The following is a 27,220-nucleotide window of genomic DNA, read 5'->3' on the forward strand; positions in this document are numbered from 1 at the left end:
ATGAAATCTTTTAACATTTGGCATGGATGCTAGTCCTTTGATATTGGGCCCTATTGTAGAAATCGGATCGTTAAAAACTTTGCTCGTTAGCTGTATTTTGGACTCTATTGTATAAATCGAATCGAGAAGTCGATAAAACCACTATCAGTATCACACCGAGCAAAATCTCGTACAGTAGAACCCCCATTATCCGCGAGCGAATGATCCGAGGTGCGGTTTATCCGCGAAAGCGAGTTCCATGGTAATTCTATGAACCTACCCTAAATTTGACAATGAGTGGTAGGTTTTTGTTCTTCTTCTTCTTCATGACTTTCACATCATTTGATTTACACCGACCTTACAGATGGATAGTTCAATGATTCCTGTGTTGATAAAACATTGTTCTCATACTGAAATACCTGTTTTTTTTTGTGTTTGCACCTCATTTTTAGTCATTTGTTGTGTTATCCGCGGTGAGCTAGCCCGACTATTCCGCGGTTAATCGGGGTTCCACTGTATTTTGTAAATCGAGATAATCTCTTACCGAGCTCGAATTGCATATATTTAAGTGTTTCTGAAATGTTTCAAGGAAAATATCAAGGACGCGAACCAAAACCAAAATAATTCTTTGAAGGTTTGCGACAAGCAAACCAAACAACTCGAAAAAATTCTGAAAACTGCACCGATAGCTATCACTCGCTCGATGCTATCGGTATCTCGATGCTATGCTCGGTATCTATAATAGTAAAATAGGGCTAACGAGCAAAATTCTTATCGCCTCGATTTCTATAATACGGCCCATTATAATGATAAGTTTTAGTGGGAATATCGAGAAGTTTATGGAAAATATGTTAAGCTAGGGCAGGAAAAAACTTGAAGCACGTAACACCAAGCAAAAATTTTCATTCAAATTGTAACAATTTAAAATAGCTTTCGGGTCGGCTAATCTGATAAAGAGTAGTAGTAGTACCTTGTTAAAAACTAATTTCGTATCCAGATGTTGACACCGTGCAGTTGTCATCGCGGATACACTTAATTTCGTTTTTAATCGTGAAGCGTATAAAGGGATGAGGGCCATTGGGCCTGATCACGAACATCACTGTCACAAACGCTTTCACGTCACTTACACTTAACTTAATCTTTTTGTGTCTATCATCATTGTCACGGACAGTTGCGTGTAGAAATAAACTCCGTGAAGTGAAAGAGTTCATTCCCGTTTATAGGAGACATGTCAGTTGCATAATTTCGGGCGTTTGAACGTTATGTCGGTTGCATAATTTCGGACGTTTGAACGTTGTGTAGGTAAAATTAATAAGTGTATGAGATAATATTCCATTTAATTGAACGTATGTTTTAGAATGACAAGTTTGCGATTATACCTCGATGATTCGGTATTTCAATGCCAACTATTCGGACTCATTACTTGGTCCGTTAGTTTGCAACGTTTGCAACAAAATACGAATTTATCCATCTCATGATCAGTATCCGAGTTACTCCCATATGGAGTTCTGAAGTTTAATCCTCCTATCCTTCCCATTCTCGTGTGATTTGATATACGGGACATGAGGATTGATATAATTATTTAAACAGAAACTGGTCAGTAGCGTTGGTCAGAAGCATAACTTTCATATGAAACACCTAATGAGTTTCAAGGAATTTCCCAAAAGCAGAAAATGATTCAGATTTTCTTCAGATGGATATGAAAATTATGGAAAAAGAACTAGAGAATAGTTTAAAAATTATTAATTTAAAAACTGTGCAATGATAGATTCATTTTTTCCTCATCGAAACTTAAATATTCTTTCATTCAAAGTATGTCTTCAAAACAATATCGTTGAAAATATCTATTACGTAAAAGCAAAAGATCAATGGCCTTATTCGATGTAACTATGTAACTGTAACGATGTAACTATCGGGTCTTGTCTACCAATTGCGAATGTATGAATTACAAAAACCAGCTCTGCAATGTTGGAAAAACATCACAGTTATTATTTTATATTCAAAATATCAACAAATCAATATCATACATATCAATCATAATGATCGTTTTGGACCAGTGGCCTCCATTGCCATTTTATGTGGTTGCAACTCTCTATTATTTGTTTATTTGTTTATTTATTTGTTATCAACAGGCCTGAACAAGAGTGCCCTAATGATATACTTAAATCTAACTTAAATTCTACTTAATATCTAAGGGCATTAGAAAAAATCCTTTTCAGATGTAAACTGGTCAAGTTAAAATCGTACGAAGTGTACGAGCGGTTGAAAACTCGGCACATACTTGAAACGGGTTCATTATACCCGTAATTAGTGCGTGAAGAGGGGACACAAATGAATTTATGAGAGCGCAAAGTTCGTGTCCTTATATTAAAATTAATTAATTGGAGAAGAGTAGAACAGTCGATGTTTGAGAGGATCAGATCTGATACGAATATCGCTTTAGCGCAATATAGAGACTTTAAACAATGTATGTTCCTGAAATCTTTCGTAACGCGAAAGATGAATCCTAGGACTCTGGATGCTTTACTGGTGATATAAGCTACGTACGTGTTCTTCAAATGTTAACTTAGAATCGAGAATGACACCAAGATCTTTGATGGCCATAACCCGGTTCACAATGACATTTCGTAATTTATACGGGTAGGCAATAGCTAAACGTTTCCGCGAAAAGGTGATAATTGAGCATTTTGCTGGATTCAAAACCATCCTGTTGATGTCACACCATTCATCAAAAATGTTGAGTTGCTGCTGTAGGTATGCTGCGTCATCAAGACAATCAACGGTGCTAAATAGTAGTGAAATCATCTGCGTAAGAGAGTTTGTGGCACTTCAGACATAAATTAACATCGTTGAGGTAGAGTAGAAAGATGTGACCAAGGTGACTTCCTTGAGGTACGCCAGATGTAACTCGAAATGGAGAAGATACAGTGTCACTGATTTTCACTGACATCACACGATCGGTCAGGTACGAACGTAGCCAGTTCAGAAAGTTGCCATGAAATCCAAGACGTTGTAGTTGGGCGACGGCAATTTCATGGTTTATCTTATCAAATGCAGCTGAGAAATCTGTATACACAGCATCAATTTGTTGGCGTGACTGTAGAGAGCGAGCGATGAATGAGGTATACAATACTAGATTTGTGGATGTAGATCGTTTGGGAACGAAACCATGTTGTTCATCAGCGATGTAATTGCTTAGGCATAGGAGATGTAGTCCAGAACTATCAGTTCAAAGAGTTTGGAAACCGAGCAAAGGCTAGCGATCCCTCTATAGTTATTGACATTTCTTTTGCAACCTTTTTTGAAGACCGGGAAAACAAAAGAATTTTTCCATGCCTTTGGAAAAGTTCCACATGACAGTGATTGGCTGAACAGGAGACTCAGAGGCGACGATAGACTGCTGGAGCATTTTTTGATTACGTTGCAGGCTTCTTGTACTCTGCTAGAACTTATAGCAGCCAATGTGCAAACAGGCGGAAGGCAAGGTACATTTCTTATAGCTGCATCAATATGATCTTTGTCTAGGGTTTCACTGACGAAAACACTGCTGAATTGTTCCCCAAACAGTGAACAAATGGTATCCCTGTTCGAAGCCTCCACATTATTACGTGTCATCACAGTAGGAAGTCCCGACTCTTTCCTCTGTTCATCTACGTACTTCCAGAAATCCTTCGGACTGAGTCGTAGATTATCTTGAATACGATTTAAATTAGCTCTAAATAAGGTGTTATTTAACCATTTGTAGTTTTTGTTGGCGACGGAATAACGATTCCTCCAAAAATCAGTACGGTATTTCGAATATTTCTTCAAAGTGTATCAGGGGGTTTTCGTAGCCACTTGGTTACGCGTTCGCTTACTAAGCGATCTGTCGTGAGTTCAAACTCAGGACCCTCAATTGACCATCTTTGTGTTGTTATAGAATAACTACGTCCACGCAAACATCATCAGCGATGGAGATCGATCCACGGTCGAAATTAGATCGATTCATCCATACAACTGCTCTGCTCAGCAAGAAACATCGGGCTGCTGTTCTATAAATAACCCAACAATGATCAATATCAACTGTCTCCGCTGTCCGGTCTGCTGAACAATGGTAGAACAGAACGAATACCCTTACGCCGAAATGGCTACTACTGTGTAATTTACCATAATGTAATGGAACAGAAAACTCAACGCCTAAATGGCTACTACTAACTACTGTGTAATTTACAGTTTATAGAAAATTTAAAACATATGTACATGTATACGATTAAAACCCGGCTCTGTTACTGCTAAAATGCTAATGAGCCTAATAAATAAATAAATGGGATAAAAAAAAATGTATCGTTTTTCTTTTCGAAGGCGTTTCAATTGGTAATTTGTCCAAGGTGGGTGAAGAGGATCCTTGGTTGTTTTCTTAGGAACAAACTGATCAATTGCATAGAGGATCACATGGGACATGGATGATGCGGCTTCCTCAATATCGCGGCCATTCAGAATATCATTCCAGTTAATGGTTGAGAAGAAACGATTCATCAGTGGGAAATTCGATTTACGATAGTTGTAATGAGTTGATTCGATGGTGTTTGCAAAAACGGGCGGTGACGATTCAAGTAATGATACCAGAAGCGGAGGATGGTGGCGACACATTTTCACTAAAGCAGAGGGAGCTGATGTTACAGTCGCATTGTGGACCATCTCTGAATTAACGAAACATAGATCGAGAATACGATTGTTGTGATTCAAGATTTCGTTCATTTGGTACAAATCAGCAGTACTGTATCCGTCCAGTAGACTTTCTGTCATACGGTTCATAGAGGAGCACGAGGAATTAGGATATAAGTAATTGGATGTGCTTCGAATCCAGCTAATACCAGGTAGATTAAAAACGCCAAGAAGTAAGATGTTGTCATTTAGTTTCATTTGATTCCTTATCCAAATAATTGATGAGATGTACGTATCTATTACTGCAGAGTCGTTCACACGATCCGGAGGAATGTACGCATTACCAATATAAATAGAATGGCTATAAAACGTTACGGCAACCCATATTTGTTCCACACTATGGCCATTTGGAGGAATGAATTCACGCGAGATGAATTTCGATCTAACAGCTAACAAAACACCACCGCCAGTGAGTTTGCAACTATTCTCAGCAGATCGATCAAGACGGTACACTATGTAACAAGATCCAAACAATTGTTGCGACAGTGTGTTGCTATTGAGCCATGTTTCAGTAAAGACGATGATATCGTATGAAGCATCGGAAACAGCTAGGTAGTAATCGGCGATAAATGTGTTCATTCCACCGACGTTCTGATAATAAATTACAATGTTGTGATCTATACAAGTGACGCTCGCACTTGACGCTGATTTTGACGAGGCTGAAGGGCGCGCGTTCTCTGAACATGTTGAACCGGATCCTTGTTCATCATTTGACCAACAGTTGAAGTTGTAGGGTTGCATAAAAAAATACCTTGAGCGTTATCAGAATGCGGCTGAACGGTTGCCCGAAGCTGATTATTTGAGGTTGATGCAATGAGACGAGGTGATGTTTGCTGTACAGTTTGGATTGTGGTTGGATTACGAATTACGAAAGGAGTGATTGATACTCCAACTGGCCAAAAGTCGGGAGAGGTAATCGCATTTTCGATAAACTCGGGGACTCCTAATTTGAATGAAATGAATGATAATGGGATGTTGTCTCCCCTATTTTGCCGAACCAGCTTGTGACACCGAATAATAGAAGGATCACAAGCGCATTTCAAAGAAATAAATTGAATTATTATTAGTCTAATCCATAAAATAGAAACTAATCTAATCCATAAAATAGAAACAAAAAATTTCTATTCATTTAGGACAATCGAAATTAGACCTTTCGCCATGTTTCAATCGGTCTACGGGAGCTACATTTTTAGTCCACAATTACATCCCATAGCGCATTTATCGAATCCAAATAAACAAATTTACGTCCTCTGGATACGTCAGGATTTCACTCTAAAAATGCCACCAAGCGGGTAAAGTGTTGTTTATTTCTCTTTTCTTTCTTAAAAAAGCAAGACACGATTCAAAATGTTAGCAAAAAAGTTTCCGAAATTAAACTTACTCCATACCGCGTGACTAGCTTTCACCATCTAAAACACAAGTGACAAATATACTTGTTTTTCCCCGTGACGTGACTGTATCGCGGTATTCATAATAACACCGAGTTCATCAAAGTTGTCACGACGGATGAACTCTTCCAATCAATTCACTTTGTTTTCACCGTGAAGTGACGTTCGTGATCAGGCCCATTATCTCGATTTACGAAACACAAAATTTTGCTCGGTTTAATAGGAATCGAATGGACTTATGGGGTGTAATTTATGATACACCCCAGTGTAGAGAAGAAACGTTACAGGGAGAGTGTAGAATCAGTTGACTCTTGCGAGGAGAGAAAAACACGCTGTAAATTGTTCGAGGAAATAAAGTTATATTTATTGCAGTAAAATCCGTCTTATCGCTTCCGTCCATCCGCAGAATTCTCGATTCGATTTACATAATAGGGCTCTTCATTTCTCTAAGAATTTCACGTGTTACGTTTTCTACGTTAATAAATCGAAATTCTCTCTCTCTATCGTTTTAATTAGAAATTGGTTCATAATTCTAAGGTTTACACATTTTCAGATACCAGGTTTATATACAATTTCTCAATATTGATATCTAGAAAAACACCAAAATAAGAGACTTTTCCAAAACAATTGCTTTACTGACTGCAATTCTAATTGGTATACACATTATATTTGATGTAAACCTCATGTTTTTGTAAACGAATGCATTCAATTTTACAGTCAATGAGGTATTCACAATACTATACAGGTGATGCGACCGAGTAATACGTAGAAACATCTGTGATGTAGTACTTTAGATAAAACGACACTTAATGAACTATTATAAGATTTGAAAATAAACTATTTAGATAATTAAACTGTCCACGTACAATTAGATATCTGCTATGTAAACTTATACCATATAACAATAATACATTTACAAATATATCTCAAATTATAACAGATTCCACTCTGCTGCACTGTTTGTTATTATTAAATCAAGATTTTTTCCACGAGTAGAACATCTCGAGAGGCTTGTTGACCTGTAATTATCACGAATAAAAAATAAGCATAACTCATAAGGTTTGTCATTACCTTCCAGAATTTTTCATTGACTTGTGACAGAGTCTGATTCCCACTTAATACTACTAGCTGCGAAGGTTGAGGGGCAATGTATATACAAAAGTTGACCACTTTGTACGCCTCCGGTAGCTCGGTATCCAAATCTAGTGTGAGCCGCATAGCCAGATACTTGCTCAAATGATCCACTGAAAAAATAATTAATAGTTGAGGTTTTCATCCAACACTTCCCCATTCCAAAATTATCTGGTCATGGTCAATATCAGTAAGAGATTCTCTCAATCGCTCTCAATAATACATTTCCTGAAATAAACTAAATATGGATTGTAATTCGAAATCACGAAATCACAGAAACACATGAATCAGTGTTTCTTATTTATTAAAGTTACTTTCTTGTTCCAATCAATTGGAATGTGAGGCAATTTATACACAATCATCATCATCTTTATCATTCTTCTTGAACCAAACGGTATCCATACCTGTCGCATTCGATGTAGTTTTTATGTAGCGCACCGAATTCTCCTTCAGCGCTTTCAACAGAGGATTGTCGCCGGCCATCGCAGTAGGATGGGGTTTGAAAACGAGCTCAATTTCATCGCTTCCGTGTTCCGAATTTCCTTCGCCTTCTGTATCCAGATTTGAATCGTTTTCTTCTGTTCTACCGTCCATTTCACTATTAGATTCTGATTCTTCAGATTTTTCGGACGTTAATACAGATCTTGCTCGTTTTGCTTTACTTGCTGAACTTACGTTTGAGGGAACCGGGGACGGTGTGCTTCTTACTGATGGAGGATTAGAAGATTGTCGCATGGGTTCATTTCCTTGATTGATCATTGCTCCATCCCGATTAATTGGATCCGATACACTGCCATTACTATTGTTAGGAATCATATTGTTATTAGAATTGTTAGCATTTGTAATAAGATTCGTCGTTGGTGTTGAAGGAGCCGCAGATGGGCTTGTATTAGTCGTCACCGCTGCTGAAGCTGCTGTTAAATCGTTCTCACTTTTTTGTTTACGATTTGGCCTATTCTGTGATTGGAGTTTGATACCTTCATTGATCGAATGTACGAGAGCCTGTTGGGAATGACTTTGATTGAATTTCGCCAGGACACGTTCTTGATGTGCCTCATATTCATCTCGACTTGGATATATTTTTGATATTAGTAAATCGAAATTTGGGTCTGGACGCAGCGAACGTTTTGAAACTAATTTCTTCCGACAAGTTGGACATTCTTTATTGCCGGACCGGAGAGCGGTGATGATACAGTCGGAACAAAAGCGATGTAAGCACTCTTTCGTTGTCATGGTTTTCTTCAGCATATCTAAACAAATAGGACACATCAGTTCACTGTGCAAGCTACGGGGTGAAACAGCAATCTCGGTGTTATCCGTAATCGCTTGCTGTGGTGTCCGATTCAACTCGTACAGAGATAAATCCCATGTTTTATTTTGCAGAGGTTCTAGAGACGCCATTTTCACAGTGTTTATTTATGTTTTGGTAAAGAATGACTGACAGTGGTAAACTTTGTCGATGAAAACTATTACCGGGGTTGTGTAAAATTTATATAGTGATGTCCGGCAGTATGTCGATTAAACGATTAGCAACTCCAAAAAATGAATATCTAGACCCACATTCCGTTTTACCTGCCAAGATTGGGTCGATAAAATGTCAACAATCGACCTCAAATGCTGCCACCTTGCAATCGATTTATCGACCTTTTATATGCATTCATCGAACAACTTGACGCCACTTTTTTGCCAACATGTGCAAGGCGTCGACCTACTTACAGCGCTGCTTCCAGCACTGCCTGCTTCTTGTTTGCCTTGGTTTGTTATTGAGAAGAAATGAAGCTTTAAAAGGAAAATACATTTATGAATATTTTTTGTAATTTTATTATTATCGAAAACGGAAATAAAAATACATGCACACTCAACCATTCTTGAACATACCTCGAAGAAGAATGTGGCCGGACAATACTGCATCGGCACTACGAACATGCGCTAACCACAATTCTCTTTCCTCATGTGGCACTCATTCCGGTAGAGTTTGTTGTTCGATCCACAAACATAGTATGTAAGAATCTTTTCACAATTAGATGTCTTAGCAGTTCCTCGGCAATATCAAAACAACACGAAGTTCGCAGGTCTTTTGCATCAGCTTGCACATGAATCGGTAGGTGTAGCCATTGGAGCCACGGATGGGAGTAGCCAACATCATTTATCCCAAAGGCAGATCTCTATCATCTTGGTGTGATAGTAACGCGTGTTCCCGCACCTAAATAATTGTAATATGATACATCTAAGAGGAACATGTGATATTTATTGGCCTACCGATAATATTCAGATTTTGGTGATCGACAGTTCAGAAAATACGCGCAATATCTGCCACGAACAATCTTCATGCTACGTAATATCTAGAATGAGTATCAAGCGGCAATGAATGGAAAAATATAGACAATTTTTTACTGTCAAGCTCGCCTATTTTTCAGTCCTTCCCCCATCGTTTTTAAATCCATCGGGTATTTGATATAATTATAATAATCAGGAATCTCAACCGGTCGGACGGCCGAGAAATATGTTGAGTCTGAAACTGTGGTCTCCAATCAGCTTCTTGCAAGCCTGGAATTAATTCGATGGGGATGTTTTTGAGCATTATGAAAATGTGATATACATACTCCTTCTCCGGAAAATATCAATCCAAAATTCACCTTTCGTATTTTCTTCTGGCGCTGACGCTGAAGGGGAATCAATTTTTCGAATAGTGTTCGCAGGCTGGAATTGACTTGCAGCGGATTCTCTTCTGCTTGCAACGATATGTAATAGATAGATAAATTTGCCAAAGACTATCTGAAATATAAATAAATAAATTATAAACTGAAAACATAAATAGTTTTCATACTCACCAGTTGTATGTTCCATTTGTTTTGTATAAGATGACAGTTTACCGTTGAAGAAAAAGCAACTACCAGTGATGCTGATTCGATTCGCTAATCATTCCGTATTTTCGATCAACGAACGATAGACAAGGGGAGGCAAGACGGGAATGTTGTTCCATGTTAGGTCGATGTTATTTACGTCGATTAGATTGTGGGGAGTAACATGTCTATCTTCTTTGATCGATTCTCTTCATCGACATTCTCTTTCGATAACCACATCCTTCCAGACAGATTTTGCTTCAGTTTTGCCATGTAGTTTTATAAACGAGGTTACCTTCTACACTCCTTATCATCAAGTACATCAGTAAATGCTTTTACTGCTGAGTTATTAATGAAAGATTGTCATCTGATTGTCAGTTTGTCATGTCTGATTGTCAGTTTGACATGCGGTACAATGTTGTGCAAAGTATGTCTAGAGACGTCGGTTAATCGCTCGATTAATTCAAATAATCGAATATCTGAAATTATAATCGAGTAATTTTGTATCGAATAATTTAGAATCAAAATATGAATACATCGAATAATTGTCACTGTAATCGCGATTAATGAAAGAAGGAATCTTTCTCAAGGTTAATGCATTTTTGGGTTAAGAATTTTGCTGCATAAATTTTTTTATCCAACATTTTTTTATACAGCCTTTTCTTTTGTATTTTAGCTAAATGTATACATTTATTCATTGCTGCGTAAAGATAATCTATTTAGATTTTTTTCTAATCTAAACCTAGGGGAAATTGTGGTACGGTAATCCAGGGTTTAGCTTCCTGAAGCTCTCTGTAACGCTCCGATACCTCCTACTGCAGTGCTTGAATTAAGCTTTCAGAACTAGCAGAATCACTAGGTTTTTCATTGGAGATGTTGATAGTGCTGCTCCCGATTTCATTTGACGGAATATCCCTCTCGGGATTGTCATGTTTGTCCATTAGAAAACTGAACCAATTCCACGGATGTTATGGATGATTTATGATTTTTTACTTTTGCTTGATGTCAAGCAAGACCTTTCGGTGAGCCGTCCTTTTTGATTTCCCGAGGCATGAGAATCATTGCCCTATCTGATAGTAGGAACAGCTAAAAATAAACATTTTTGTGTAATAATTGTAACTATAATATGGATTTGTTCAAATTTACGTGTTTGTATCAGTTTTCGACGATATTGTACTTCCAAGCCATCGATATGAATGAAACAATTTGGACTGAAGTGAAGCGAGCAAATGTACATGTTTTTAGTATTGCTGTTTAGGTCCTGTCCAAAGAACCGAAGCCATTTCTTCCGAATAGTCACATCCCTGGGGATCGATGGAATGATAATTTGTGGGATATGTTTTCATAATTCGAGTAGGACTCGAGCCAGGCATCCGGGTGCCACACATCGAGCCATCGAGTTATCTGAAAATAGAAATATATTATATGTATATTCCTTCGCAGTCGGGCCGCCGTAAAAATACCACTTTAAAAAGCAACACAGAAACAACACATCCTGGGTACTAGCTCCGTTATTTTAACTTCAATGGTTCACTAACTACTCTATCTCACGTATTATTGACGTATTTTTAAATAAAAAGTAGCAAAACACGTAATATTCGCAACAAAAAAAAACACACTTGTTATAAATTGCTTTGCGATTGCTGCTTTCCGTCAAATCTAAGATGTCATAGTTGAGAGTGTATAAGTGAATCGTGTTGGACACACTTAGAGTCCAGGATACCTTCTCATAAACGTACCCTTCGTGGTCTGTCCATGATATTTGATGGACAATTTGACGCCATTTTTTTGCCAATATATGCAAAACCTCAACCTGGTTACAGCCAAGGCGTTGTACTATAGGTGGACCGCAATGTCGAAATTGCTGTTCGGCCATTGCTCGTGAAAAAACAAATTTGTTTACAAAACAAATCGTATCTTTTGGTGACAAATGCATTCGTTGGCGAAAGAGCTGCTCGCGCTTTACTGTCGAATCATAACAGTGCAGAAGGATGTTTTTAGTATATCTTTTCGCTTCAAGCTGCGCAATTAATGCCTTCCTTCCTTTCCAAGCAATATGTACTTCTGTTTGTCTCCCGTCGGCGGGGAAAAGAGTACTATCAGCTTAAGGTGAAGGTGGAAGCTAGCCACAAATGGCTGCCACAATGGCGCTCATTTCTTTCATCTCCCTCCCTCACCCCTCGCCCGAAAATCAATAATTTTTCGAAACAGTGTGAAGCAAATGATCAATTTCACACACTTCCCATCAATATCAATATCAACTAAACTCTAATCGATTACTCACAAGATATTAAATTTTTATCTGATTTCGCACTGTATAGTGAAAAACATCGGAAAACTCGAGCAAGTGCTCTGAAAGTAAAAATTTTCTTTTTTCAATCTTCGGTAATGGTTTTGTTTTTATTAGTGAAAGCATCGTTATTTTTTCGACACTGATACCAGACAACATCATCGAAACAGCTATAAAAACCACTCCGTAAAATGTTGTTCCTGAGTCATAGCGTTTCATGTCATGAAAATCAATAAAATAAAATTGTGTTGATATCAATACAATCATTATTTTTACGTTTAATGGGTCTATAATGTAAGTTTTAGCAGCTTTATCATTGGGTAAGAAAATTGTATTGCAGAGCTCGGAACACTGCCTATGCTTTCAAAAACAGTAAACGGAAAATTATTACATTCAATCAAAATGCCTCGGCCAACGAAGAGAAGGGTTAAGGCTCTCCAACGTGTGAAAACAATACGATCAACGAAGGAAAATAATAAGGAATTATCAACATCGAGTTACTATGCGGAAGAACTTGTTATTACCAAAAGAGCCCCAATTCGCATGTGTTATAAATTTGCTCATATTACGCTCGCGTATAATCAGAATTTTACTTCATATGCACCTTCTATATATATATATATATATATATATATATATATATATATATATATATATATATATATATATATTTATAATTGCACTTTAGTATTGAATTGTTATTTTTTTCAAATGTATTCAAAGACTCGTGTCAATGAAGCGCCACCCAGTATGATAAGTGAATTGATCTATTTACGTGTGCTTTGCTGTTCTCTCACTAACACTATTACCCCATTTTTTCACGTGGGTTTACCTATACTACTACAATGGCTAGCTTCCACCTTCACCTTAAGGCGATGGTGACAAGCAATAACGCTGATTGTGGCTCCACTGATTTCGTTCAGGGAGGACGAATGGAGAATGGAGGAGAGATGCTCTGCATATACCGGGAAGGAGATTACCACATCCACAAGATCCGGAAAGGGCCGTTACAAGTAATTGGCTAGAGCAAAAGGAGGTTGTGCACTATTTTTCACGAATATATGTTTGCATATTTATCCCTTCAGTCATTTTCCTCCGCGAGTTGATATTAAACCATAACCACACACCCAAACATAAAGTAAATAATTCTGAAAGTTACGTCTCGCTACTCGTATCACGACGTGCCCTGAAAGTGTCAAGAACGAAACACCTATGTTCAGCACTTGGCTCTGGCAGCCCTATCCCATCCATGCAAAATTGAGCGTAGGCAGCATAAAATAGGGCTCGCGCTTAGGGGGCTCACGTATTGTTTAATGTTTGGAGTCATATATGTTAATATTAGATTGACGTTGGATAGTTTCCATTGGCAATCGATTTTTGGATACCCATCCGGAAGCTTTCTTGACGATTTGTAATTAAAATCACAACTGAAGAATCGCGCGGAGCACTTCATTTTTAATTTTAGGATATGATTTGTATGCTCATGATTTTCTATGCTGACTACTAAAAGGCGGCCATCTTAGCAATCCCTTGGTTCAGCATCTTGGTTACAGCTGTGCTCGATCCCTATTACACTGAGGGAAATAATTAGTAAATATAACGATTTTTTTGGTAAATGCTTAAAATTTATAGTCATTTTCGACCGTATTTATAAACATATATGTCTAGCATAACCATGATTCGTAAGCTTAATATCGGCTACATTTTACCGGCGAAAATACACGGATAAGCAAGATACACTGAGAAAGTCCCAAAAGCGGGTTCAACCCGTCAATAATGAAATTATGTTTCGTAAGAAATCTTCGTTATCCATCATAACATCTAAATATCTTTATTGATAACAACATGCTAAACATTATCGCGGCATTACTTCTCTTTGCGCCTGCTCGAAGCTGTTTGAGATCATTATAAATGAATCGATTTTGCCAGTTGAAAGCAGTACATCTCAACGAATCAGCTTGGTTTCTACCCACAAATATCCGTGAGCACCAATCTAGTTAAGTTCTCATCGCGTTGTATCCGCGTCATTGATGCTGGTAAGCAAGTGGGTGCCGTCTACTTGGACTTGAAGGCAGCTTTTGACCGGGTTGATTATCACATCCTTCTCGGAAAACTAGCGAAATGTGGTGTAGCCCTTGGTTTTGTCGAGTGGTTCGAGTCATACCTGATGAATCGAGCTTTGTGTGTGAGAATAGGGTCACATGAGTCCGAGTCATTCACAAACATATCTGGAATGCCTCAGGGGAGCAATTCAGGCCCCTTAATTTTCTCATTGTTTATAAACGAAGTGTCCTTGATCCTGCCCCGGGGAACGAGACTTTTCTATGCTGATGATTCTAAGGTCTACGTGATTGTCGAAAACATAGAGGATTGTCATCATCTTCGAAGCTCGCTGAACATTTTTGAGACGTGGTGTGCACGAAATTTTATGACGCTGAGCGTCGAGAAATGCCAAGTTATTTCGTTCACCAGGTAGCGGAATCCCATCAATTTCTCCAACATGTTATCCGGCAAAGCCATCGAGCGGGTTCAACGAGTTCGCGATCTGGGTGTAATTCTTGACGAGGGGTTCACATTCATCTACCACTACAACGACATCATCTACAGGGTAAACAAGCAGCGGTTTTGTTTTGGAAGTCACCAATGGATTTAAGGACCCGCTTAGCTGGCGGAACCCAAGGGAATTGTCTCCTTAGGAGGAACGTTGTAACCTGCTGCGAATTGATACTCTGAAGAACAGGCGATCTGCAGCACAAGCCATGTTTGTTGCGAAGCTCGCTTCACGTTGTCGTAAGTGACCCACTTTTCATCGCCAGTCACCATTCACTTCAGCTGATATTTTATTCCTTGACAATCCCACCAAACACACAGCAGAACCTTCCTGGCCGTTAATGAGGGCTTGGCCACCGTCTGAGCGGGCTTCGACCACGACCGTTTGCGCTCGATAGGACTACTATCTTCAGCCTTTTTCTCAGCCTTTTCAACACTTTCCAATATATCGGGATCAGATCACAGCAAATCACATTTTGGTCCTTTTCGCACTAATCATTAACACGTTGAGCCCCGACCAAAATAGGGGACCGACAATGAACTTTTCGTTTGGCCCCAGCGAAACGATAGTGAGCTTTTCTAAATATCATTTTGTAACTTTGTTGTTGCCGTCGACACTATCCGAACGAGAGGTCTGCTGTCAGTCCGGTGAGATCGGCGCAAAAAAAATACGGACATTTCAGTGTCAGTCCCCAGGGACCGACGTGGGGCTTACCGTGTTAAAGGACGTTGAGCAATCGAACGGTATTGTACTGTCGACATCAGCAAGCTCACGATGCTTTAATTATGCCAGTGAAATATCATCATCATCATTGAAGGAAAATTCGGCTATCCAGAATCAATTTTGAATAGTCTCTGATTTAACCTTATTGATCCAAGAGCGTGAAAGTATTTCAATTGAATCCAATACCGATATATCTACAGTGTCCTAGAGTGAATTTAAATGCAGTCTGAGTGTTGAATAACATCAAGGATAAAAGGAGGAAAAATACCGTCGTATCCTCCATCTCCTGCAATCTTCGTTTTACTAATTCATAAAATTACATGAAAAAATTGTAAGCTTATCGATTTGAGCTTTGGTTGGAGAGTTTTTGGGTGCGCTGTTCAGTTATCAACGAATATGTCTACCTTTGAGGAGAAAGAGATATAAGTATGACACACTACCATTACACATAATTCCCGAATGAATACCTTTCTATTTCCTTTGGATTTTTTTTGTCAAATTGCATAATTCATTTGTCAAGAAGCATTGAGGTCATACAGACTTTGATGTTGCTCTCGTATATCACTGGTTAGATTTTTCCTTTTTGAAACATCGTGGGGTTTTACTTTTTCCAGTGACCAGCAATGTTAGTTTATCGCTTCCGTCCATGTTGGTTGTGCTTTGAAGTTAAGAATTCTCAGTTCCCAAATTCGCAAGTCTTCCCCCGAAGGATAGAAACATAGAGAGAACCTTATTCTTCCTGACTTGATAGACAAAAAATCCATTGACCGCTCCAGCTTTTCGTTCCAGATCAACATTATATGCTTTTTGCTATATTCAATTTTCTCTTCCGGTGCCATTTTTCTTTTGTTTGAATAGTGTTGATACCGTACTTTGTGCAATACTGAACTATTTTTTAACTTCAGACGCCTTCCGCCCATACTTTCCGACCTGCTCGATGATGCAGTTTTCGTGGTTTTCCCCACTTGAAAACAAATTACTTGGCGACACGAACACTTCGTCTTCACTTTCAAGAGCAATTGAAATAACAGTTAGAAACGCACAAAACAAGTACGCGAAAATAAATCGAGTTAGGGAGGTGAAAATCCATGGAAAAATAAATCAAAACACATCGAATAAGGGAGGCAACGAGTTATGGAGAGAAAAATGCTTGTAAAATCAAAGGTGCCATGAAATTCATCAAGTTAGGGAAAATATCGAGTTACAGAACATCGAATAATGGAGAGTTGGCTGTATAACTTTTTAAAGTTAACCGATGGTCTAAAAATATTTTTTTTAATATATAAAATTCATAACTTTCGAAATACAGAACTGATTCAATTAATCGACATATGGCATTGAAGTCAACGGGCTAGTCTTCTTTGAAAAAATAAAAAAAGGAATTTTTTAGTTTTCGATTTATGCAGAAATTTATGCTTCATTTGTATGGCAGTGAGTTGATTTCGGTGATTTTTCGGTTTTCAAAATACTCAAACTTTGACCACTGTGTGACACTAGTAAATGAAGTCCGATTGAGCTGATATTTTGCATAACGTAGTTTTTCGTGGGAATCAACACTTTTAATCATGTTCGCTTTGAAAATTCGAGATGGTCATTTTCATTGGCATTCTAATATAGATATAGCGCCCCTGGTTTCGAAACCATGTAAACTATAAAAAACAAATATTAGGCTGTCAAAAAAGTCCTGCGGTATTTTTTTTTTATTTTCATTTGTTCATAAAATTAGTTACAATCATCTGTTTTAAGTCAAATATGCGCCGTTTTGTTCGATGACTTGTTCCCAACGAGATGCCAACTTCATAATACCCCTGTTATAGAAGCTCGCTTCCTTATTGGCAAAAAACTCGGATAGCCAATTTTCACAGGCCTCTTTTGTGGCTAACTTCTGACTACCTAGCTCGTTCGCCATGGACGAAAACAGGTGGTAGTCACTTGGTGCAAGGTCCGGACTATACGGCGGATGCAAAAGAACCTCCCATCCGAGCTCCCGGAGCTTCTGGCGCGTCACCAAAGAAGTATGTGGCCTGGCGTTGTCCTGATGGAAGACAATGCGGCCTCTGTTTATCAAAGATGGCCTCTTTTTCATGAGTGCTACCTTCAAGCGGTCCAGTTGTTGGCAGTACAGGTCCGAATTGAGCGTTTGGCCATAGGGAAGCAGCTCATAATAGATTATTCCTTGACAATCCCTCCAAACACACAGCAGAACCTTCCTGGCCGTTAATGAGGGCTTGGCCACCGTCTGAGCGGGCTTCGACCACGACCGTTTGCGCTTCACGTTGTCGTAAGTGACCCACTTTTCATCGCCAGTCACCATCCACTTCAGAAACGGGTCGATTTTGTTGCGATTTAGCAGCGATTCACATGCGTCGATACGGTCAAAGATGTTTTTTTGCGTCAACGTGTGTGGCACCCATACATCGAGCTTCATTCGTTCGATAACTCGCAAGTGGATCGGACAGGTTTTCGAAACGATCCAACAAAGGTGTTTTTTTCCACATCGAATCAGACTGTGTTTTTTTTTCATCGGTTGCGCTTGCGAGTAGAGCGAAGCTCAAAGTGGTGCGCGACCGAGACGCAGAAGATACAATTCAGACAGATTCATCACACACGCCACACAGCAGCGGCAAGTATAAGTTTATTTTTCTTTTGTCCTCCTATCATTCCTTCTACCATCTGTGCTCGATTTACACCATTGTTCATCTGTGTTCATCTGTGTCTATTTTTTCTTGGTTACATTACCGTTGAACATGAGAAATCTCTCTTCATCGAATGAAAGCGAAGAATATTCACATCGATGGATTTTTAATTTTGCACGGAAGGTTTGTCCCGATTCCGTTCCTGTGCAAAAAATTGTTCGAGATATACCACAAGATAGGTGCGATCTTGATTCCGAGTTTTCGATGGTAGAATTCTCTCTTGCTCTCCTTTCTTGTAACAATTCGGCTCCAGGAACGGATAGAATTAAGTTCAACTTGTTAAAAAACCTCCCTGATGTGGCGAAACATCGCTTGTTGAATTTATTCAATCGGTTTTTGGAGCATAATATTGTTCCAGATGATTGGAGACAAGTGCGAATTATAGCTATTCAAAAACTAGGAAAACCCGCGTCCGACTTCAATTCGTACCGCCCAATGGCAATGCTGTCTTGTATACGGAAATTGTTGGAGAAAATGATCTTGTTTCGCCTTGATCGATGGGTTGAAACGAATGGCCTACTCTCAGATACACAATATGGGTTCCGCAGGGGCAAGGAGACGAATGATTGTCTTGCGTTGCTTTCTTCAGAAATTCAAATGGCTTACGCCGAAAAAAAACAAATGGCTTCAGTATTCTTGGACATAAAGGGGGCCTTTGATTCTGTTTCAATAGAGGTTTTGTCAGACAAATTACACTCTCGGGGTCTGCCGCCTCTGTTGAATAATATGTTATATAACTTGCTTTGTGAGAAACAGTTGAACTTTTCTCACGGGGATTCGACAGTAAATCGGGTCTCCTACATGGGCCTCCCCCAGGGCTCATGTTTAAGCCCCCTTTTGTACAACTTCTATGTAAGCGACATCGACAATTGTCTTACACAAAATTGCAGCCTAAGACAACTTGCAGATGACGGAGTGGTGTCTGTCGTAGGATCAAACGAATCCGACCTGCAAGGACCCTTACAAGATACTTTGAACAATTTTTCAACCTGGGCCATTGGGCTAGGGATCGAATTCTCCACGGAGAAAACAGAGATGGTGGATTTTTCTAGGAAGCATAGACCAGCAAAACCAAAGCTTCAACTTTTGGGTAAACCGATCACTCATGCTATGTCATTCAAGTATCTTGGGGTCTGGTTCGACTCCAAATGTTCTTGGGGGCCCATATTAGGTATCTGAGTAAAAAATGCCAACAAAGAATAAACTTTCTCTGTACAATTACCGGCACCTGGTGGGGAGCCCATCCCGAAGATCTTATAATGTTGTATCGAACAACTATTCTCTCAGTGATGGAGTATGGCAGTTTCTGTTTTCAATCAGCGGCCAAAACACATCTCATTAAACTCGAGCGAATTCAGTATCTTTGTCTCCGTATTGCGTTGGGATGTATGCCCTCAACGCATACCATGAGTCTCGAGGTTTTGGCAGGCCTATTCCCACTAAAAGATCGCTTCAATTTATTATCTCTTCGGTTCCTCATCCGGTGTAAGGTTATGAACCCATTGGTGATCGTAAATTTTGAGCAGCTTATCGAGCTAAATTTTCATTCAGGATTCATGAGCTCATATCATGAATTCATCTCCATGCAGGTTGATCCTTCTTCGTATACTCCCAACCGTGTTTGTTTTCCTGACTACATCAATTCCTCTGTACATTTTGATCTGTTCATGAAGGAGAAAATCCATGGAATTCCAGATTATCATCGATCGGGGATCGTTCCTACGATCTTCAATGCAAAGTATGGGCGTGTCAATTGTGATAATATGTACTTTACTGATGGGTCCTCTATGAATGAGTCCACAGGATTTGGAGTGTTCAACGAAATTTTTAGCACCTCCCACAGTCTTCAGAATCCTTGCTCAGTGTATATTGCTGAATTGGCAGCGATACACTGGGCGCTGGACAGCGTCGCCTCACGACCTGTTGAACACTATTACATTGTAACGGATAGTCTTAGCTCTGTCGAAGCTATCCGTTCAGTGAGGCCGGAAAAGCACTCGCCGTACTTCCTTGAGAGAATACGAGAAAATTTGAGTGCTTTAACCAGACGCTGTTATGTCATTACCTTTGTCTGGGTCCCTTCACATTGCTCAATTCCGGGTAATGAGAGGGCTGACTCATTAGCAAAGGTAGGTGCAATTGAAGGCGATATTTATCAGCGTCAAATCGCTTTCAATGAATTTTATTCTTTAGTCCGTAAAAATACCATTGCTAACTGGCAACGTAAGTGGAACGAAGATGAATTGGGTCGGTGGCTTCACTCGATTATCCCTAAGGTTAGCCTCAAACCATGGTTCAAAAGTCTGGACTTAAGTCGGGACTTTATTCGCACCTTCACTCGACTCATGTCCAATCACTGTTCGTTAGACGCGCTACTCTTTCGTTTCAATCTTGCCGATGGCAATATCTGTGCTTGTGGCCAAGGTTACCACGACATCGAACACGTTGTTTGGTCGTGCGAGGAGTATCTTGTTGCCAGATCGAATTTAGAAAACTCTCTTCGGGCTAGAGGAAGGCAGCCCAATGTGCCGGTGAGAGATGTGTTGGCTCGGTTAGACCTTGATTACATGTCCCAAATATATGTCTTCCTAAAAGCTATCGATCTTCGTGTGTGATTGTCCTTATATCCTTATATTCTCCTTTTCCTTTTCCTTCGCGAGAAATCAAATCCCTTCTTGCTAACAATAGAATAAGGTGAAATGTAAATACATGTTAGATAGAAGATAGGCTTAAGAATTGAGTATGATGAATGTGAGTGCGAATGTGAGTGTGAACATTGTCAACATATCCTTATATCCCATCCTTTTCCTGAAACTAATAATTTTCCATTAATAAAAAATGTTTATGTATACTTGTAACTATACAGATAGGAGTTTGGCTCCTTTAAACTTATGTAACTGAGCCTGTAAAAATAAACGATTTAATAAAAAAAAAAAAAATTACCGTTGAAATTTTATTGGAACTTTTTTTCATTTTAGAATTTTATATAAATAAAATAAATTAATATAAATATTATCCGCAGCATAACCTTATAATATTTTTTTTACTTATTCATTTTGATAATTATTATATTCTGTTCATATCGAACAGTTGGCCGATTTTTCTAATATGGCTGAGGGCGGAAAGGACCTCCCGTTGACGCAATTGAATATTTCTGATACCGAACCTCCTCCTGAAGAGCAGGAGAATGAAGCAGAAATTGAGGTATAAAATTCTGTTTACGAAGTTGATAGTTCCGAAGATGAGGAAATCGACGAGAAACAGGATTTTCGTCCTAAAGAATACCCTGAAGGCTCCAAAGGCCCATTCATTGTGTACTTTAGACGGAAATCCAAACCTCTCAATGTCATTCGCATCTCGAAGGAACTAACTCAACATTTTTCTGACGTTACCGAAATTACACGGATGGGGCCAGACAAACTACGAGTTGTCGTCTCAAGCAGGACCCAAGCGAACAAAATAACGCGCTGCGACTTCTTTGCGATTGAGTATCGTGTATACGTACCCTGTTGCAACGTCGAAATAGACGGCGTAATAACCGAAACGGGTTTGACCCGAAAAGAGATAATCGATGGTGTCGGTCGCTTCAAGAACTCCACACTAAAAACTGTGAAGATTCTTGCATGCGATCGACTGAAATCTGTGTCACATAAAAATGACAAAAGAATTCTCAATCGGACAAACTCTTTTCGTGTGACTTTTGAGGGTTCCGCCCTTCCAAATTACGTTGCAATAGGGGCACTTCGTTTACCTGTTCGGTTGTTTGTACCCCGGGTAATGAAATGCAACAAATATATGCAACTCGGTCACACGGCCGCCTATTGTTGCAATAAAAACGTTGCGCAGATTGTGGAGACAGCCATGATGAGAATCCTTGCGCGAAAGAGAACAAGTGTCTTCATTGCGGCGGGACTCCTCATGATTTTACTCAATGCCCGGTGTACATACAACGAGGGGAAAAACTCAAGCGTTCCTTAAAGGAACGTTCCAAGCGGACTTTTGCAGAAATGCTTAAGAGTTCCGTGCCAACGACACAGGACAATCCCTACTCCATTCTGCAGAACGATGAGCCTGTTGCTGACGCTCCCAATGCCGGATGTTCCGGTACATCGCAGGGTGCCATCAGGAAAAGAAAAATTACTTCTTTTCCATCACTCCCCAGAAAGAATACCGAAACTTCCCAAGTTGGAATGAAGCCTCGAACTGAACGTGCTGAGAATAGGCCGAAGCAAGTACCTCCCGGTTTACGTGGTCATGCTACCAACCAGGGGTCCTCAGCACTTCCCGGAACAACAACGAACACGTCTGTTCCATTTTCGCGGTCGAAGCAACAGCCACTACCTGGCCTGCTTGCGCTTTCAGACCTTATGGATAACATTTTAAATGCTTTAAATATAAATGATCCTCTTAAAAGCATAGTATTATGTTTGCTTCCGGTTGTGAGAACATTTTTGAAAGAAAAATGTGGCTTTTCAGCAGCGTTCATTTCCCTCGATGCCTATTCAGCGCAAGAGGTCAAGGATTTGACCACTGTCATACAGTGGAATTGCAGAAGCATCATCCCTAAACTAGACCAATTTAAATTTTTAGTTCATAGTTCTAACTGTGATATATTTTCCCTCTGTGAAACATGGCTTTCTTCAGCCGACGAGCTGAATTTCCACGATTTCCACATTATTCGCCTCGATCGAAATGACTCGTTTGGTGGCGTACTATTGGGGATCAAAAAACGTCACTCCTTCTATAGAGTCACTATCCCATCGATTACAGGCATTGAAGTTGTCGCTTGCCAGATACAAATCAATGGCAAAGAACTCTGCATTGCTTCGATATATATTCCTCCCAGGACTACGGTAGGCCGCCATCAGTTCTTTGATATTATCGAGGCATTGCCGGAGCCGCGGTTAATCTTAGGTGACTTCAACTCCCATGGAACAGCATGGGGGTCACTCTACGATGACAACCGTGCCACGTTGATTTATGATCTGTGCGACAACTTCAACATGACAGTTTTAAATACTGGGGAAGCAACTAGGATAGCCAACCCTCCTGCACGGGCAAGCATGCTAGACATATCCCTCTGCTCTTCTTCATTATCCCTGGATTGCACATGGAAGGTAATCCAAGATCCCCACGGTAGTGATCACCTACCAATAATTTTATCGATCGCCAATGAATCAAAATCTAGTGAGTCAGTCGATATTGCGTATGACCTCACGAAGAATATTGACTGGAGAAAATTTGCACAATTAATATCTGAAGCAATCATTTCGATGCATGAACATCCTCCCCTTGAAGAGTATAATTTTATATCAAGTTTGATTTACGATAGCGCACTTCAAGCTCAAAAGAAACGTGTACCGGCTACCACTTTCCGACGTCGTCCTCCATCACTTTGGTGGGATAGGGAGTGTTCAAAGGTCTACCTTGAAAAATCATCCGCTTTCAAAAAATTCAGGAAAACTGGATTAGTGGAATGGTTTCGAAAGTACCAAGCTCTAGAAGCCAAACTAAAAGGTCTGATTAAAGCAAAAAAGCGTGGATATTGGCGGAAATTCGTCAATGGTTTGTCAAGGGAGACCGCTATTAGTACTCTTTGGAATACGGCTAGGAGAATGCGTGGCTAGAACCATACCAATGAAAGTGAGGAATACTCTGACCGTTGGATTTTCAAATTTGCAAGGAAGGTTTGTCCCGATTCTGTTCCTGCACAAAGCGTCGTACGCGATATTTCGCTCCAATGCCATTATGAGAATTTTTCGATGGTAGTATTCTCAATTGCCCTCCTCTCATGTAACAATTCAGCTCCGGGGTCGGACAAGATTAAATTCAACTTGTTGAAGAATCTTCCCGACTTGGCAAAACAGCGTTTGCTGAACTTGTTCAACAAGTTTCTGGAGCTGAATATTGTCCCGCATGACTGGAGACAAGTGAGAGTGATAGCCATACGAAAACCCAACAAGCCGGCTTGCGATCACAACTCGTATAGGCCGATTGCAATGTTATCCTGTATTCGCAAATTGTTAGAGAAAATGATTCTACTTCGTTTGGACAAGTGGGTCGAAACGAACAATTTGCTGTCAAATACGCAGTTTGGCTTCCGCCGAGGTAAAGGGACAAATGATTGTCTCGCGCTGCTATCTTCTGAAATCCAAATCGCATTTGCTCGCAAAGAACAAATGGCTTCCGTTTTTCTCGATATCAAAGGGGCATTTGATTCAGTTTCCATGGAAATTCTCTCAGAGAAACTTCATAATCGTGGACTTTCACCAATTCTGAATAATTTCCTGTACAATTTACTGTCAGAAAAGCACATGAATTTCTCTCATGGCAACTCAAAATCTTCTCGTTACAGTTTTATGGGCCTACCGCAAGGCTCCTGCCTAAGCCCCCTCTTGTACAGTTTTTACATCAATGATATGGATGATTGTCTAACTAGAGACTGCACGCTGAGACAACTTGCAGACGATGGAGTTATTTCCATCACGGGTACTAATCCCGTCGCTCTGCAAAAGTCGTTGCAAGATACCATGAACAATCTGTTTACGTGGGCCTTCAAGCTGGGTATCGATTTCTCTACGGAGAAAACTGAAATGGTCGTTTTTTCTAGGAAGCACGAACCCGCCCAATTCCAGCTTTACCTATCCGGCAAAACACTCTCCAACACTCTATGTTTTTCAAATACCTGGGTGTATATTTTGATTCTAAATGTACCTGGGGGAGACACATTGCGTATTTGAAACAGAAATGCCAGCAAAGAATCAATTTTCTCCAAACAATAACCGGAACATGATGGGGTGCCCATCCAGGAGACCTCATTCAGTTGTACAAAACAACGATATTGTCAGTGTTAGAATATAGCAGTTTTTGCTTCCGATCAGCTGCCAGGATTCATATTCTCAAGCTGGAGAGGATACAATATCGTTGCTTGCGTATAGCCATGGGGTGTTTGCATTCGACACATACGATTTATTTATTTATTTATTTATTATACTCTTGCAGCGTAAGACAATTATCTTTTAATGCTACACAGTTCTTCTCTTCTTTTAATGGAGTACAGTGAAATCTTAATCTACATTACACAAATAATAATAAAAAATTTAAAAAAAAAACCTACGTAATCAACTAATAATATAATTTGCATTGCTTCTTAAACATACCCAGTGTGTTAATATTTTTCAGTGAATTTGGCAGAGAATTTCAATATACTACACCCCTTACAAAAAATGATTTGGCATATTGTGCAGTGTGATGTGAAGGTATAACATATTGTTTCGCTCTGATGCTTCTAAATGGTTTTAATTTTTCAAATAAATATTTTGGGCATTTCTTAGATATCAAGTTGTACATAATTATGTCAGAACGGTACTTGTAAAAGTTGTAAAAAGAGCATCCAAGCAACGAACTATGGTGACGAGTAACGTGGTCGTATCGATTGAGATTATAAACGAAACGCACACATGCATTCAATGCAACTCTTAATTTTTCTTGAGTTCTAACTGATGTATTAAAGAAGAGAGTGTCACATGAGATGAAATATGGTAATAGGAAACATTTAAAAAGTTTGAGCTTAGTCTCACTGTTTAACAATTTTGCTTTAAGATACAGTGTACGCAGGATTCCATAAATTTTTCCACATTGACTCAAAACATGCTTATCCCACTCAAACGTATTTGTCACTATGTATCCAAGGCTAGTGGCGAAATCAACGTAATTAACCGGTTGTCTTCCAACGAAAAGTTCAGGATTAATTTCCATGCCTTGCCGTGAAACCATTAAAGCATTCGTTTTGCTTGCGTTTAACTTTAATGAATTATCGTTGGACCATACTCGAATTGCTTCCAAATCTTCATTGATGCGATTAGCTACAGATTCAGCGCTTAAGTTTTTACAATTAAAATAGAGTTGTACATCATCAGCGAATAAATGTACCGAGCAATGTTTGATTACAGATGGCAAATCGTTGATGTACGTACAGAATAAAATGGGTCCCAATACTGAGCCTTGTGGCACACCGGACGAAACTGGTAGGAAACGCGAGAACTCATTATTAGTGTAAACAGTTTGCATACGATCTGTGAGATAGGCATTAATTAAACTGACAGCAGACTCACCAAAGTTAAATTGACTACGTAATTTATCACAAAGTTTTACGTGGGATATTATGTCAAATGCCTTCGAGAAATCTAGAAACATCATCACGACCTTACCACCACTATCTAACACAATCCCAACATCATCGCATATCTTCAACATTGCCGTCTTCGTGCTATGTCTAGGCCGATATCCGGATTGATTTACGTTAAGCATTTCGTTAGCTTGCAAGTACATACATATTTGCTTTTTCAAAATCCTTTCAAAAACTTTGGACAATGCACATAATATACTGATTGGTCGCAGATTATCTAGGGAACACACATCAGATTTTTTCCTGATCGGTATAATTTTGCTCTGTTTCCATATACTAGGATATATTCCTGTTGTGATAATGCAGTTTAAGATATAAGTTAATGGCTTCAATAAAATAGGCAAAATCAGTTTCACAAATTTGATTGGTAATTCGTCGAGACCAACTGCATTGGAACTAGTTTCATACACTGCATTGATTGTATCGTATTCTTCAACTCTATGGAATTCAAAAGTATTTCTCCTTGCTCCAGTTTGGCTGAATGGTATTGTTCGAGAAGTCGTAAAGTTTTTGTGGAATGATTCATTAATTACTTCTGACGAAAAACATGTTTCTAAACTGAGTTTTCGCGAGTTGAAACCAAGTTCCCGAAGTTTATTCCAAAAACATTTAGCAGGAACATCCATATTTAGCTGTTGATTAAAGTAGTCTCTTTTAGCTTTCTTAATTGCACAATTAGTCATGTTTCGTATTCGCTTATAACAGCTAAAGTCATTGTCGTCTTTTG

General features: G+C 39.3%; 1 protein-coding gene and 1 long non-coding RNA gene across 3 annotated transcripts; both read right to left on the reverse strand.

The window, feature by feature from the left end:
* Positions 1-6,677: 6,677 nt before the first annotated feature.
* Positions 6,678-8,648, reverse strand: LOC129773879 (E3 ubiquitin-protein ligase RING1-like). The gene is made up of 3 exons (XM_055777543.1): positions 7,607-8,648; positions 7,143-7,315; positions 6,678-7,090 (listed from the first exon to the last, which is right to left on the reverse strand). Exons 1-3 carry the CDS (start codon positions 8,601-8,603, stop codon positions 7,046-7,048), a joined length of 1,215 nt encoding a protein of 404 aa, XP_055633518.1. The 5' UTR covers positions 8,604-8,648; the 3' UTR covers positions 6,678-7,045.
* A 454-nt stretch (positions 8,649-9,102) lies between these two features.
* Positions 9,103-10,202, reverse strand: LOC129761233 (uncharacterized). Of its 2 annotated transcripts, none has more exons than XR_008740436.1 (4): positions 10,034-10,202; positions 9,839-9,977; positions 9,462-9,749; positions 9,103-9,405 (listed from the first exon to the last, which is right to left on the reverse strand). It is a non-coding gene; the product is annotated as an uncharacterized LOC129761233 (long non-coding RNA). The 2 variants fall into 2 exon arrangements; XR_008740437.1 differs by having other exon boundaries at positions 9,806-9,977.
* Positions 10,203-27,220: the final 17,018 nt, after the last annotated feature.

This window comes from Toxorhynchites rutilus, chromosome 1, assembly GCF_029784135.1.
Source record: "Toxorhynchites rutilus septentrionalis strain SRP chromosome 1, ASM2978413v1, whole genome shotgun sequence".
Classification (NCBI taxonomy): Eukaryota; Metazoa; Arthropoda; class Insecta; order Diptera; family Culicidae; genus Toxorhynchites; species Toxorhynchites rutilus.

What these genes read in the sequence shown, in the direction of transcription:
- LOC129773879 (XM_055777543.1), bottom strand. Translation starts at nt 8,603, where the DNA reads ATGGCGTCTCTAGAACCTCTGCAAAATAAAACATGGGATTTATCTCTG. An exon ending in AACTACATCGAATGCGACAG is followed by an intron (nt 7,316 to 7,606) that starts GTATGGATACCG and finishes TTATTTTTTCAG; the next exon opens with TGGATCATTTGAGCAAGTAT. An exon ending in TCAATGAAAAATTCTGGAAG is followed by an intron (nt 7,091 to 7,142) that starts GTAATGACAAAC and finishes TGATAATTACAG; the next exon opens with GTCAACAAGCCTCTCGAGAT.